Source organism: Varanus komodoensis, unplaced genomic scaffold (assembly GCF_004798865.1).
Source record: "Varanus komodoensis strain SLA01 unplaced genomic scaffold, ASM479886v1 scaffold36, whole genome shotgun sequence".
In the NCBI taxonomy this organism is placed as follows: Eukaryota; Metazoa; Chordata; class Lepidosauria; order Squamata; family Varanidae; genus Varanus; species Varanus komodoensis.
In genome coordinates this window covers 69,197-81,730 of record NW_025335873.1, presented here as the reverse complement: position 1 = coordinate 81,730, position 12,534 = coordinate 69,197, and the positions used below count along the sequence as shown (strand labels likewise).

Sequence of the window (12,534 nt, the reverse complement as noted above, 5' to 3'; positions counted from 1 at the left end):
GAAACGCGGGCCGGGAGGCTGGTTCCTGCAGAGGCGGGACCGGAAGGCGGCGCACGCCCGGCGGAAGCGGAAGCGGGCGGCTTGGGCGCGCCCGATCCTTCGCCGCGCGGCTTCTTTATTTATTTGTATGCACGTGTATCTATAGGCCGCCTGCAAGTGCCGGGGCCTCCCTTTACACGTGCAGCGTGAGGTACCCCGATGCGGACCCCTTCGACTCGCTCGTGGGGGAGCGCGCGCGGCGGCGGCGGCGGCGGCGGAGGCCGAGGTAGCCGCCTGGAGGCCGTTCGTTCCGTGCCGGGCTGCACCGCACCCTTTACGCAGGGAACCGGGATCAGACGGAACCCTCCAGGACGTCTCCAATTATACTGTTTTATATTATTTATTGTTGCAAGCCGCCCCGAGGCTTCGGCGAATGGGGCGGCATAGCAGCTTTCTAAATAAATAAAAACCGGCCTGCAGTCCCCAGCAAGCAGGCGCCAGCACAGGCCTCCTCCCCCTCCCCCACAACCTCAACATGCATAGGAACGCGCCCCGAGAGAGGGAGGGGGAGAGGGAAAAAATACAAAAACTTAATTCCAGGCGAAAACGGATTTACCCTCGGAACATTTACACATTTGTGTAAATTGTTAACTTTAGAAACTAGAGGTTAAAGGAGGCTTTTTAGCTTGGAAAAAAAGAACCAAGGGGAGACCAAATGGAGGCATGCCAAACTATACTGGGTGCGGTGACGTCCCAACCCTCAAACTACTGGCATCCTGCGGTCAATTCAATCATTGCAAGACAAGTGGTTTTCCTTCGTTCAAGCTGACCGCTCAGAGCTTGCTATAGTGTTAATTTCTTAAATTTCTAATCCAGCCAATAATGACCTTTAATTGGGCAGTTTCTTCTACTTTCATTTTTCTTCCATTATTGTTTTGTGCACTTCCCTGCTCTGCAGACTAACAGCTTATTCAAGAGGTGGGATTTCAGATACTGTCTCAAAGCCAAGTAGCTACCAGCAAAGGGAACGCTGCAGTGGAGGTGCAAAACAGAGCCAAGAAGCCCTGACCAGTTTAGGAAGAGCTGTTCCTTACAGCTTTCAGATGTCTCTTGAAATAGCAAGCAAAACTGGATCATGTAAACATTTTTTTTGTAGGGCTTTTATTCATGGGATTGCCATAGGCTGAAGATGACTCAATGCACATAACAATGTCATTTAATACTCATTTGTGTTAAGGTTTTACATTTGCATTTACAAGGATCCTCACAGCATGTTTTCCAGTAGGGTGGGAAAAAGGCTTGGAAGCACCATGATAATGAATGAAATAATACATTTTACATCGCTGATACAGAATTAACTCCATCCACTTTCCAAGCAGGATACAATTTGTCTGGTATTAGAATAGAAATTAGCCAGGTAATTGGACTATAGATGCACGAGTTAAATACCAAAATCATCTTCAATTATTGTGTTGGGAAGCAAGCTAAAAACTTAATGAAAGCAACGCATTCACAAGGTAAAGTTTTGATTGAAAGCACAGCTGATAGTCTGTTGGCATGTAGCCTTGTCTATTTCACATTTATACCCTGCTTTTTCCCCTTGCAAGAAACCCAGTGCCTTGCATATTCCTTCTCCACTCGGTTTTATCCTTACAACCCTGTGAGGTAGGTTAAACTTAGCACAAGTGACAGGCCCAAAGTCACCAAGTGAGCTTCATGGACAAGTATGGACTGGAAACCACATCTTCCAAGTCCCCAATCCAACATTTTTGCCACCTCACCACACTGGCTCATAATTGCCTTTATAACTATTGCACTTTCCAAACATGGTTTCTATTCTTTGCCCTTCAAGTTATAGAAACAGTGATCATCTTTTCCTTATTTACTCATCTGTTACTTATTGGTATGTATGTATAAACTGCCAGGATCTAAAGATTTCAGAGCAGCATAACACTTGGTTTACTTCCAAAAAACAATGCAGACCAAAGGTCCCTCCGGTTGTCTCGGAGCCATCTTCCAGAAAGCTTTAAAGCAGAGTGTAGGTTGCACTGGAGTATTACAGTCCTCTGGCCCAGGCCTGAAATAAACGATACATTCAGATACAAATGCACTGTCCATTTTTATGAGCTTATTTGAACACAAAATACCACCAGAAACACTTGGCGTGCCACCCACACACCTGCTATGGAACCCCAAGCCCATTCGGGACATTGCACCAAATGCCCCATGTTACATGACACCTGAGAAACGTTATTTGCCCCAGGAAGATCCAAGCCAGCCTCCGCCAGGATTCCTGGGCAAGACCCCCTTCACTTTCTGTCCACCTCTGAAAAAGGTGGCAAGGGACCTCCTTCAGGACTGATCGAACTGCACTTTCCAAGTCAGATGCACCATTCTTTATTAAATTTTAGCAAGCAAGATACCTCAGGGTGAAGTCATGGGCCATCCTGGCACACCACAATGTTTGAGCCAGTAAAACTGCTTTGAAGGCCGCTGCCAAGTTCCCCCAGCTGTTTCAGCTACTGAAGGAGCTGAGAGGAGAAAAAGGCAGCCTTTCACAACCAGCCCTGCTGAAAGTGTTTTTCTTTTTCCATCCCCAGTCCACTTTTTCAGGAAAGAAACCCCCTTATTTCGCTTATTATATACATAAAATCAGAGAGTCAGGGCTGGGGAACTGGATAAAATGTTTGAATACATAAAAGGTTAGACACTTACCTCCTCTTGAGATGTGTGCAAGCACAGTATTTGGCTTTTCCACTAGCCTTGATTCTCAATTCTGCTGCTGAACAGAAGAATAAAGTTGCATTTCCCGTCTCTTGTGTTCAAGATGTTTTCTATGGACAGGCCAATATATTCAAGTGTTCAGTGGAAAGGAAGAGGGCAGCGGACAAATCTAGCTCCTCTGCATTGCTATGAACAGTTAAGTAATGCTACTCATACACAGCAAGACCTTCAGTCTCTCTAGCCTAGTCCCTTCGACAGCAACCACCAGCAACAACTCTCCACAGTTTCAAGCAGTTTTTCCAGCTCTTCTTAGAGGTGTAAAGGAATCAAACCTGAAATACTCTGTATTTGAAGGTGTTCAGCAGCTCAGCTACCGCTCTCATTATTCTTCCAAAAAAAAAAACTTTCCAAACTCAGGTGGGACTAGCCCCTCAAAGCTTTGACCTCTACTCTGCATGGAATCAAATGGACAAAGGAGACAATTTTCAGTAGCTTGGACCAAGACTCTGAAACGCCCTCATCTTGGAGATCTTCTGCCCCTTTTGTTAAGTCTGTCAATTTTCTCACCCAGAAGCCTCCAAACTGTAACTTTAGCTTTAGAACAAGTTGTGTCCTCCCCATTAGCTTATTTGCAAATACGATATTGGCCCCCCCATACCACCACAGCCCCACTGAATGTCAGCAGCAACCCCAGCGCTGCATTAATCCCAACAGGCTTCTCCGCATAGGGGGAACCGGCCCCAAGCAGCTGGGAGTTGCCTCTCTTTGCAAAACGGAAAGCTGCTGCTGCAACTTTTAGCCTGGAAAAACGAATGCTGCCCACCCTGCCAGGGAAACCACTGATAAAGGGGACCCCCCCTTACCCCAGCTTTCCAGGCAAATCCCTGCCGGCTCATCTCAAGGACTTGGCACTCTGTTCCCTGCGGGAGAAAGAACAGGCCTGGTAGGGAAGCGGGTGGGACAGGAAAGAGGCTCCCGCCCCCAAAGGGCAGGAGGAGGCTGGTCAGAAACACCCTTCTCAACAGCAGGCGTCTGACGGTAATTCCAGCTTAGTCGAGGTGGCTCTCATCACGCTGCGCCTCCGCTGCACCACCGGGCAGCTTCGGGGGCTCGCAGGCTTACCCGGGGGGGCTCGGCGGCCGGCCACATCTCCCGCGCAGGCAGCCAGGGCAGCTCCAGCCCTCGGAGGTCGCGCTCCATCCGGCGGCGGCGGCGGCACAGCTGCGGGGAGGCAAGGCAGGCGCGGCATCAGAGACGGGCCCTTTCCGCGGAGAAGCGAACCGCGGGGCCCCCGCCCGCCCCAGCCTCTGCGGTCAGCCAGAGAAAGGCTTTCGTCAGTTCTCGCATCTGACGGCACTTCCTATCTCGGGATCATCCCCCCGCAGAGTCCGCGGGGAAAACGCATCAGCCGTCCTTGCAAAGTGTGCTGCAAAGCCCCCCCCCCAAGGACCATCAGGATTAGTGCAGAGTGACTCCGAAGCTCCCCCCGACCAGGCTACTGCAAGGCAGGACGGAGAGGGGCTCGATCCTGCTGCAAAAGCCACCCTGCCCTCCCATCGCAGAACCCACTCTCTCCTTCTAAAGCAAGGGAGGGCAACTCGAAGCCAGCTATATGTTGCCAACACTTCCTATCATCCCGCACCGCTAGCACGCTTCCCCCCCCGCGCGACACTATCTGGAAAAGCGTCCGAAGCATTTCCAGCTAACAAGGAGAAAAGTGGGACAGCTCCTTGCTGCTCGCGAGCTATGACCCGAAAGAAACAGGTATTTCCTACCTGTGTAACAGCGCAACTTCAGGCCTTGCGAATTTCAACGAGAAAAAGGGGAAAATACGCCCCGCACAATCCCTTTTAAAGGTATGGCACATACCATGAGATGTCAAGGGGGGGTAGGGAAGGCAGCTGCTGATTGGTTCGGACGTACCATAAAGAAAATGGGAGGGGGATCGGAAAGGAAAGGGGCCGCTTACTGGCTCGAATTAACCCTGCGAGATGTGTAACGTTAATGGAAAGTGGATGCTGATTGGTTCTCACGTTTAACGGAAAATATTTCAAAAACCTCGGTTGCTGATTGACTTTCGTTTACCACGTGACATGAAAGGGCGGGGAAAGGAAACCAGCTGCTGATTGGCTCAGACGCCCCATGAGACTGATGAAAAAAGGGAAGGAGACGCTGATTGGAGCTTCCAAACGAAGGACAGAGAAGGGGAAGCAAAGTGACTATTTATTGGCTAGAAGCTTTGAAGTCCCTCAGCCGTGCCCGAGTGATTAAACGGCTCAATTGTAAATGGGTGATGCGCGTGCAGGCACACTTGCCCCTGCCAATTATCAACAGCAGGGCCTCGTGGGAAGTCCGCCCCAAGTAGTCCCTGACCAATCAGCACGAAAAGGAGGCGGGGCAGAGCTGGAAATAGTTTCCAATAGTGGAAAATGCGCGCGTGCCGCCTTCCTACTTCTCCAGGAACGAAGATGGAGGCAAGAGCGCCACCCTCTGTTGCTGCGCTGAGCCGGGCGAGAACCTTGGCTGCAGCGACGCCTTTGGATCTGGGAGAGAAGAGGAAGATCGGCTGGAGGAGACACCGCCTCTCCTTTGGTGTGCTCCCGCGCCTAGCTCAGCAGTGTTGAACTACAAGTTCCAGCAGAAACCTCATAGAACAAGCTGAGAGTTGGGGCCCCAGCTATGAGAATGCTGGGATTTGTAACCCAACACAGCTAATGGGGCCAAGTGGCTCCAGCAGGGTAGGGGAGGTTGGGCTAGCAAGCAGAGCCGCGCCATACTCAGCTTACATAATCTCCCCCGTCCCCATTTTATCCACGCAACCGCCCGGACACGTAGGAGAGGAAGAACTGCACCGTGTGACGAGATGAGGGCGGGCAAGGAAGCGCTGTAGGATGGGACCCGGGCGTGCCACGTGACGCGTCCACAAAAGGAAAGCGGCAGTGCGGGCGTCCCAGGCGACTTTTGGGGGCGGGAAGGGAAGGCGATTGCTGGCCAACCAGAATGAAGAGGCGGGCAAAGCTGTCCAATCGGGGAGTAGAGACCGCCCCCTGACGCTTCCAGGAACAAAGATGGCGACAGGGCCGCCGGGCCTTCTTTGCCCGTAGCCGGGGAGCGGCGCCTGTGCGTGAGCGGTGGGCCCGGAGCGGCCGGTGGTCCCGAGGCGAAGCCGGAACCGCGGGAACGTGGGAGAAAAGCCGCTCAAGGTTTCCTCTCGCCCCCGACCTCCCTGCCCTTTCCTGGCTGGCGGGGCAGTCCCGGGAGCGAGGGGGCTTGCCTGGAAGGCGCCTCTCCGCCGCTGCCGCCATGGCGGACTACGTGAAGCCGCCTCCGGGAGCCTTTGCGCCCGCCGCCCCCTCGGGGGTGTCGAACTGCAACTCCCAGCACCGCCCCCCCCCCCCCCGGGGACAGGAGAGCTGTAGTCAGACATGGAAGGGTGGCAGCGCCTTTGAGAAGGCCCCTAGTCCTGCTGAACGTATTAGGGGGTGCCAAAGGAGGGGGGGGTCAGCTCACCTGGTTGGTGGGCCTTTTAAAGACCGAGTGGCCAAGTGTGAATGGTCTTTAAAGGGGGTGAGGCCCTACCTGGAGTACCCCCTGGCGATGGTTGTGTGAACGAGGCTTGGGCTCTGAAGGTCACTCAACTGCTATCACGCCGGATGGGATGCTAGGCTGGCTCCAGCAGGCAGGCACCCTTTCCCCATTTCATCTATCCTGCACTGTTTTCATGCAAATCAAAGGACAGGATCGAAAGATTAAGAACAGGCTGGACAGGCACGTGGTGGGCATGTCATGAGTGGAGCAGGCTGGAGCCGGGGTCAGACTAGATGGCCCGGGAGGTCCCTTCTGGCTCGCTCTGTTGATAAGTTTCTAAAGGCAAAACTCTTGGGGAAGGTATGACTGCATCTCTCAGAGAGAGGATGGGATGTGAGCTGAACATGGCCTTTTCTTGTTTTCCAGGTCTGTCTGTTAGAAATTAGAAGATGGATATCCGACCGAACCACACACTTTACATCAATAATGTGAATGACAAAATTAAGAAGGAAGGTAGGGAAGCCGTTGTGTCCGTTGTGCCTGTTTCCGATGAACCTGGGTCAGGAAACTGTTGCTAGGAAGCTGTGTGCCACCACTTTTTTCTGGAGCTGGGATCCCACCTCTACTTGATACCTCCAATGTTCAGCAAGTTATTTTTCTTTTGTTCGCCTAAGCTTGCCTCCTGGAAAATCGATGCTTTGTGACCTGCCATGCTCGTCCTTTCCTTGGTGGGCATTTTGTGGAGCCACCCACAACGTTTTCAAGCTTCCAGACATTCCTGCTGACCTGTTCTGGGGGTCTCTGTATTTAGGGTGAAAAGTGTGGTTGGGTTCACCATATTGTTCGGCTATCTCTCAACCTAATTCAGAAATGGAATTAGAAGCTGTTTAAGTACAAGTCATATAATTCTCACTTTACTTCTCTTAACAGAATTGAAAAGATCTTTATATGCGCTGTTTTCTCAGTTTGGTCATGTAGTGGACATCGTTGCTCTGAAGACAATGAAAATGAGGGGACAGGCCTTTGTTATATTTAAAGAGCTTGGGTCATCCACAAATGCCCTCAGACAATTACAAGGATTTCCATTTTATGGTAAACCAATGGTAAGTCTTAGATGTTGGTACAGTAGAAGAACATAGTTTTTCTTTTCTAGAAAAAGAAGCAGTGAGCTGTGATCTAAGAGCGGGCTCACTGAAATGAAGAGGATTCATATTAGATTCAAACCAATTTTTTATTATACTCCCAGACCAGGGTAAAACTAGATTACTATTGGATACAACCCTCTATCATGAATGCTTTCAGTCTGCTCTTTATATTCTGAAACTCACTTCTCTGTAGAAACATTCTTATAATATAACACAGCACACACCATTTTAATCTTTTGCATTGTTGTTGTGAGGATAAAATAAAGTGGAAGAAGACCATATAAACTGCCTGTGATTTACTTGCAAGAGTGGGGGAAAAGGATGTAAGTGCCTGCTTGTATATAAAATTGATATAACTAGATACAATAAGAATCATAACTAAAAATGGATTCTCACGTAAATGTTTTCTTACAAGAACAGCCGTGCTGAATCAGGCCAGTGGTCTTAGCTAATGCAGCTATCTGTGTGCGAAGGGGCCAGCTGGCCTTCCATTGAGAAGGCCTTTGCAAAGCGCCTCCCTCTCAGGGTCCTCAAAAAATAGTACTCGTACCTAGAGGGGGAGTGCATGTCTAACTTCTAGAATCGGGAATTTCCATCCACTTACTATGTTCTTATTCTGCCTTTTGCAAAGTGCTCCGTGCTGCTTCCATAATCCTTATCCTCTGCGTTTTATCCTCACAACAATCCTATTCAGGTAGATTAGGCCGAGTCGGGGCTGGCCCAAAGTCACCCAGTGAGCTTCATAGCCAAATATGGATTAGAACCCAGATATCCCCAGCCCGGCATTCTTAACCCTACACCTCCTGGTTCTCAGCAATACAGTTTCATAAAGATGTGCTGCATATCTGTATAAATGGTTGCACTGCAGAACCAAAATATTTGGGGGCTGCTGTCCTGACCTCTACACTGCTTGGGTTTGTATTTTACTGTTCATTAAGCTGGTCTGCATGTGGAGAAAGGATGATGTTGGAGTCACTACTGTAGGTTTGGTACTGCTGTCCCTGGTTGTAAGTTTTCCACTAGTGTTCTGCCACTGCAAAAATGCACTCGGTGAGTGTGGATGGGATAGTCACAGTGTAACTCCAACTCTAAATAGTGTATCACGCTGGGTCTGCTTTCAAGTATCTGGCTGAAACGTGCAGCTTCTTGGAAGTTTAAGACACTCTTCTCACTTCAACAGCGCATTCAGTACGCAAAAACAGACTCCGATGTCATTTCAAAAATGCGTGGTACGTTTGCGGATAAAGAGAAGAAGAAAGAGAAAAAGAAAACCAAGTCACTAGAACAGTCTGCTAGCACTGCAAACAAAAAGCTAAATCAGGTAAGATACATTTGAAAAAAATACCTAAATCCTCCTCTGTCTGCATCTAGTAGTAAAAATGCTTTTATTTTTAATCAGAACCTAATCTGAACTACAGTTTCTGTTAAGGCAAATTAATCCATCGAAGTCCTTTTAATACTGTGTGAGGCTGAAAGTGTGATTTTTAAAAAATGTTTGTTTCTAGGGAGCAAACCAGCCAGCAAATGCTCAAGCAAACTCAGCACAGAATCAACAGGTAAGTGCTGCCATTTCTTCATGCAAGTGAACGGAGTTCAGATGGTCCTATTTGGTTTACTCGAATAACTTACTTGGTATAAAGGTACATCTTTTTCCTTTGGATGCAGCATGGCTTCTTCCTATGTGTACATTTTATGAGGGGGTTGTTATCAAAATGCTCCCTATTATCAGATGTGAGACAAACAAGATCTAAAATGTACAGAAAAATCTTATTCTGTGTATCTGTATTTATGTTCTGGTTACATAAAAGTGTCACCACAATACAAATTCAATATTTACCATCCGATTTTAAAAAAAGGATGCTGAGAATAAAATGTAGATGGATTTTTAAAGCTGTACTGGGGTTCCTTTTTCGAAAAAAAATCAGATACAAGTATAATAGACAGCGGTGTAGAAGAGCTTCGGGAGCTGCCCTAGCCGGCCACACTAACAAAGCTGAGGAAGGGATGCTGGAGAGAGAGTCCAGCACAGCTGGAGGGCAACAGCTGGGGGAAGACAGCTGTAAGTTATTCGAGACTCCTTGGCTACGTAGAAAACTGAGGCAAGGCAGGCAGAGACAGCCTGAATCTTGCTCCTTGCGTGGCTTTTCTTTTATCCAATGCAGAAGCTGTAGCATTGTGAGACTGCAATACCTGAGTGGCAGGAGAAATATGGAATTTGCTTTAAAATGCTAAATTTAATTTAGTTTTGATGTACGACTCAGTGCTGGCTGCTGTTTTTGTTGTAGGTGCCTGATAATCCACCAAACTATATCCTGTTCCTCAACAATTTGCCGGAGGAGACAAATGAAATGATGCTGTCGATGCTGTTTAATCAGTAAGTTGATCTTTGTTGTTGTTGTTTAGTTGCAAAGTCACGTCCGACCCATCACGACCCCATGGACAACATTCCTCCAGGCCTTCCTGTCCTCCACCATCCCCTGGAGTCCACCTAAGCTCACACCAACTGCCTCAGTGACTCCATCTAGCCACCTCATCCTCCACCATCCCCTTCTTCTTTTGCCATCTATTGTTCCCAGCATTAGGCTCTTCTCCAGGGAGTCCTTCCTTCTCATTAGGTGGCCAAAGTAGTTGAGTTTCATCTTCAGGATCTGTCCTTCTAAAGAGCAGTCAGGGTTGATCTCCTCTCGGACTGACCGGTTGGATCTCCTTGCGGTCCAAGGGACTCGCAGGAGTCTCCTCCAGCACCACAGTTCAAAGGCCTCTTTCTTCGGTGTTTGGCCTTCCTTACGGTCCAGCTTTCACAGCCATGCATTGCAGTTGGGGAAACCATCGCCTTGACTATATGCACTTTTGTTGGCAGGGTGATGTCTCTGCTTTTTAGTATGCTGTCTAGATTTATAGCTTCATTGAGCTACACAAGCCCCTTCGCCATGGCAAGGCAGTGATCCATGAGGGGAAGTTGATCTAGATATATAAAAAACATATTTTCCCCTACTCCAGTATGCTGCCTCCTCAGTCCCAGGAGTTTTGCTTGGATGCGCACACGAAAATTATTTGTTTATACTGTTTAGCAAATTGCTTAAATGAAGAAGACTATTTTGTATAAATCATTGTGTGTGTGTGTGTTTGTCTCTCTCTCAAGGTTCCCTGGTTTCAAAGAAGTGCGTTTGGTTCCTGGGAGACATGATATTGCATTTGTGGAGTTTGAAAATGAAGGACAGGCAGGCGCTGCCCGGGATGCACTCCAAGGATTTAAGATTACCCCCTCACATGCCATGAAAATAACTTATGCCAAGAAGTGATGGAAGTAAAATAAGAATCCTCCAAGGCCAGAGGGGGGTTGTTTGTGTTTTGACAGGTTGAAGTGTGGTTCTTTATGTTTGAAGGACCCTCTTTGTACAAAATTATAATTCAGTAGGCACTGTGAGAATTCTAAATGCATTTAAGGAATGCTGGCTGTTAATTTTTCTTTATGTATTCTTAAGTTTTTTTTTATATGTCCCTAAGTTCTTCACAGCGAAGTTCGAGAATAAAGCTGCATTTATTTCTTAAAGGCTGCTGTCTAATTACCTTGAAATCAATTGGTTTTGCTTCCTGGGAATTGGGTAGGCTTGGAAGTACTAATACCACATTCCTGCTTGCCCCAGGAGAGCTGGTGCTCACCGAAAGAGGTCTTCACACTCTAGGCCCTCTGCGATGTCGTTGCAGGGTTGTGTCGAATTTGCTGTTGATGACCTTCTTGCCGTCCAGGGAGGCTTCACATCCTGCTTCCCAGGAATACTACCCAGCTGGAGAGACCAGCCTGGCCCGGCTATCCACCAGAGCCAGTGAAGCTGAGCTCACACCTTCACTTCCAGAAAAGGCTTTTTCTGCTCCAGCGGGCAGTTTACGTGGGAATGCAGAAGTAAAGAGGAAAAACCTGAATGCCCTTGGCGCTGCTGGGGCCTCCAGACTCAAGAGAAGCTGCCATCCTCGGCCAGATCAGGACAAGAAGAGTAAAGCCCAAGGCAGCAGGGGCGGTTCTGCGTCACTAAGGGCCCTGAGGACTTTTGCACTTTCAGAAGTGATCATACTTTTAAAAATACATGTCTCACAGTAAGAAGGAATCAAAAAGTACTGCAAAAAGAAAGTACTTCAATACTGCTTCTAAGATGATAACTTCATAGATGTAAAGCTTTAAGAATCAACGTTTTGAAATTTTAAAAATTTTAAACATCTTTCAAAACTTAGATTTAAATTGTGTGTATATATACACATACATACACATTTTGGTTGGTCGCTCACTTTGGTGGAGAAGATGGCGACTGGGTGGCCTTCGTGTCTGCTGTCTACTGCCCAGCTGAGCCTTGCGGATGGGCAGCTTCAGGCATGGCTCTAAACAGGACACTCTGAACTAGAGGACACATTTCTCATAAAGGGCAATTGTGAGCTGGGACACCTGGCCATGATAAAAGCATTGCTTAGTCCTTCATGGCACCCTCCTCTTTCACTCGACGCCAAAGTCTTACATTCTTTCTTGGGCGGTTGTAGGAGCGTCCTCACATGCTCCAACTATGGAGCAGACGGCTATGAATGACGGCTAGTCTCGATCGCTGCATGCTCTCCCCAGCATCAGAGACAGGATGGCGAGGGACCCCTGTTGCTGGGGAACACGGGTGGGGGGGTGCTGTGCTCCTGCTCGAGAGACCTCGTGGGCAGCAGCTTGAGCAGAACGCTGGACGAGATGGACCCAAGTCTGATCCTGCATCAGGGCTCTTCTAAGATCTTGCTATTTCCTCTCCGTTATTCAGTTACTGCCCCATCCATTCATGGATGGAAGGTGGTGCTTATAGCACGGCCACTAGCAAATGCTTAGCAAGCATGTCTGAACTAGTACCATGCGGCTGGACTCAGAGATTGAGTGATATTTCTCTGGTTACTCTGCTGCTGCTCCTGATCTAAGAACTATCTCCTAAAGCAGCACGCAGGCAGTCAGTAAAGCAAGCTGCCCCCTGATCACAGGCTTACAATCTGAATTTTGCAGTCTTAAAATCTATCAGCTCCACTGGCTTCCAATTGAAGTCCGGGCCCAATTCAAGGTGCTGGTATTAACCTATAATGCCCTGAATGGCTTGGGATCAGGATACCTGAAGGAACGTCTCCTCCCCTACATGCCCCC

General features: G+C 48.5%; 1 protein-coding gene, 1 long non-coding RNA gene and 1 other non-coding gene across 7 annotated transcripts; 1 reads left to right on the top strand and 2 right to left on the bottom strand.

The window, feature by feature from the left end:
* Positions 1-1,177: 1,177 nt before the first annotated feature.
* LOC123028309 lies at positions 1,178-4,967 on the bottom strand. 2 transcript variants are annotated; one of them, XR_006415657.1, is made up of 6 exons: positions 4,479-4,967; positions 3,826-3,924; positions 3,567-3,623; positions 2,695-3,154; positions 2,403-2,510; positions 1,178-2,056 (listed from the first exon to the last, which is right to left on the bottom strand). It is a non-coding gene; the product is annotated as an uncharacterized LOC123028309 (long non-coding RNA). The 2 variants fall into 2 exon arrangements; XR_006415658.1 differs by having other exon boundaries at positions 2,695-2,813; positions 4,479-4,949.
* On the bottom strand, positions 4,015-4,085 carry LOC123028406. The gene has a single exon (XR_006415680.1). It is a non-coding gene; the product is annotated as a small nucleolar RNA SNORD49 (small nucleolar RNA).
* A 785-nt stretch (positions 4,968-5,752) lies between the features above and the next one.
* On the top strand, positions 5,753-10,929 carry SNRPB2 (small nuclear ribonucleoprotein polypeptide B2). Of its 4 annotated transcripts, none has more exons than XM_044440077.1 (7): positions 5,753-5,906; positions 6,658-6,744; positions 7,197-7,334; positions 8,557-8,697; positions 8,882-8,932; positions 9,662-9,750; positions 10,519-10,929. In XM_044440077.1, the coding sequence occupies exons 2-7, from the start codon at positions 6,724-6,726 to the stop codon at positions 10,676-10,678; spliced, it is 600 nt and encodes a 199-aa protein (XP_044296012.1). In that variant the 5' UTR covers positions 5,753-5,906; positions 6,658-6,723; the 3' UTR covers positions 10,679-10,929. The 4 variants fall into 4 exon arrangements, with proteins under 4 accessions (XP_044296012.1, XP_044296010.1, XP_044296013.1 ...); XM_044440075.1 differs by having other exon boundaries at positions 7,162-7,334; XM_044440078.1 differs by lacking the exon at positions 5,753-5,906 and adding an exon at positions 6,247-6,471.
* Positions 10,930-12,534: the final 1,605 nt, after the last annotated feature.

Excerpts from the sequence above, each read along its gene's own strand:
- SNRPB2 (XM_044440075.1), top strand. The coding sequence starts at position 6,681 with ATGGATATCCGACCGAACCACACACTTTACATCAATAATGTGAATGAC. Across the intron at positions 7,335-8,556 it reads CATTTTATGGTAAACCAATG|CGCATTCAGTACGCAAAAAC; the intron begins GTAAGTCTTAGA and ends TCACTTCAACAG. Across the intron at positions 8,698-8,881 it reads CAAACAAAAAGCTAAATCAG|GGAGCAAACCAGCCAGCAAA; the intron begins GTAAGATACATT and ends GTTTGTTTCTAG.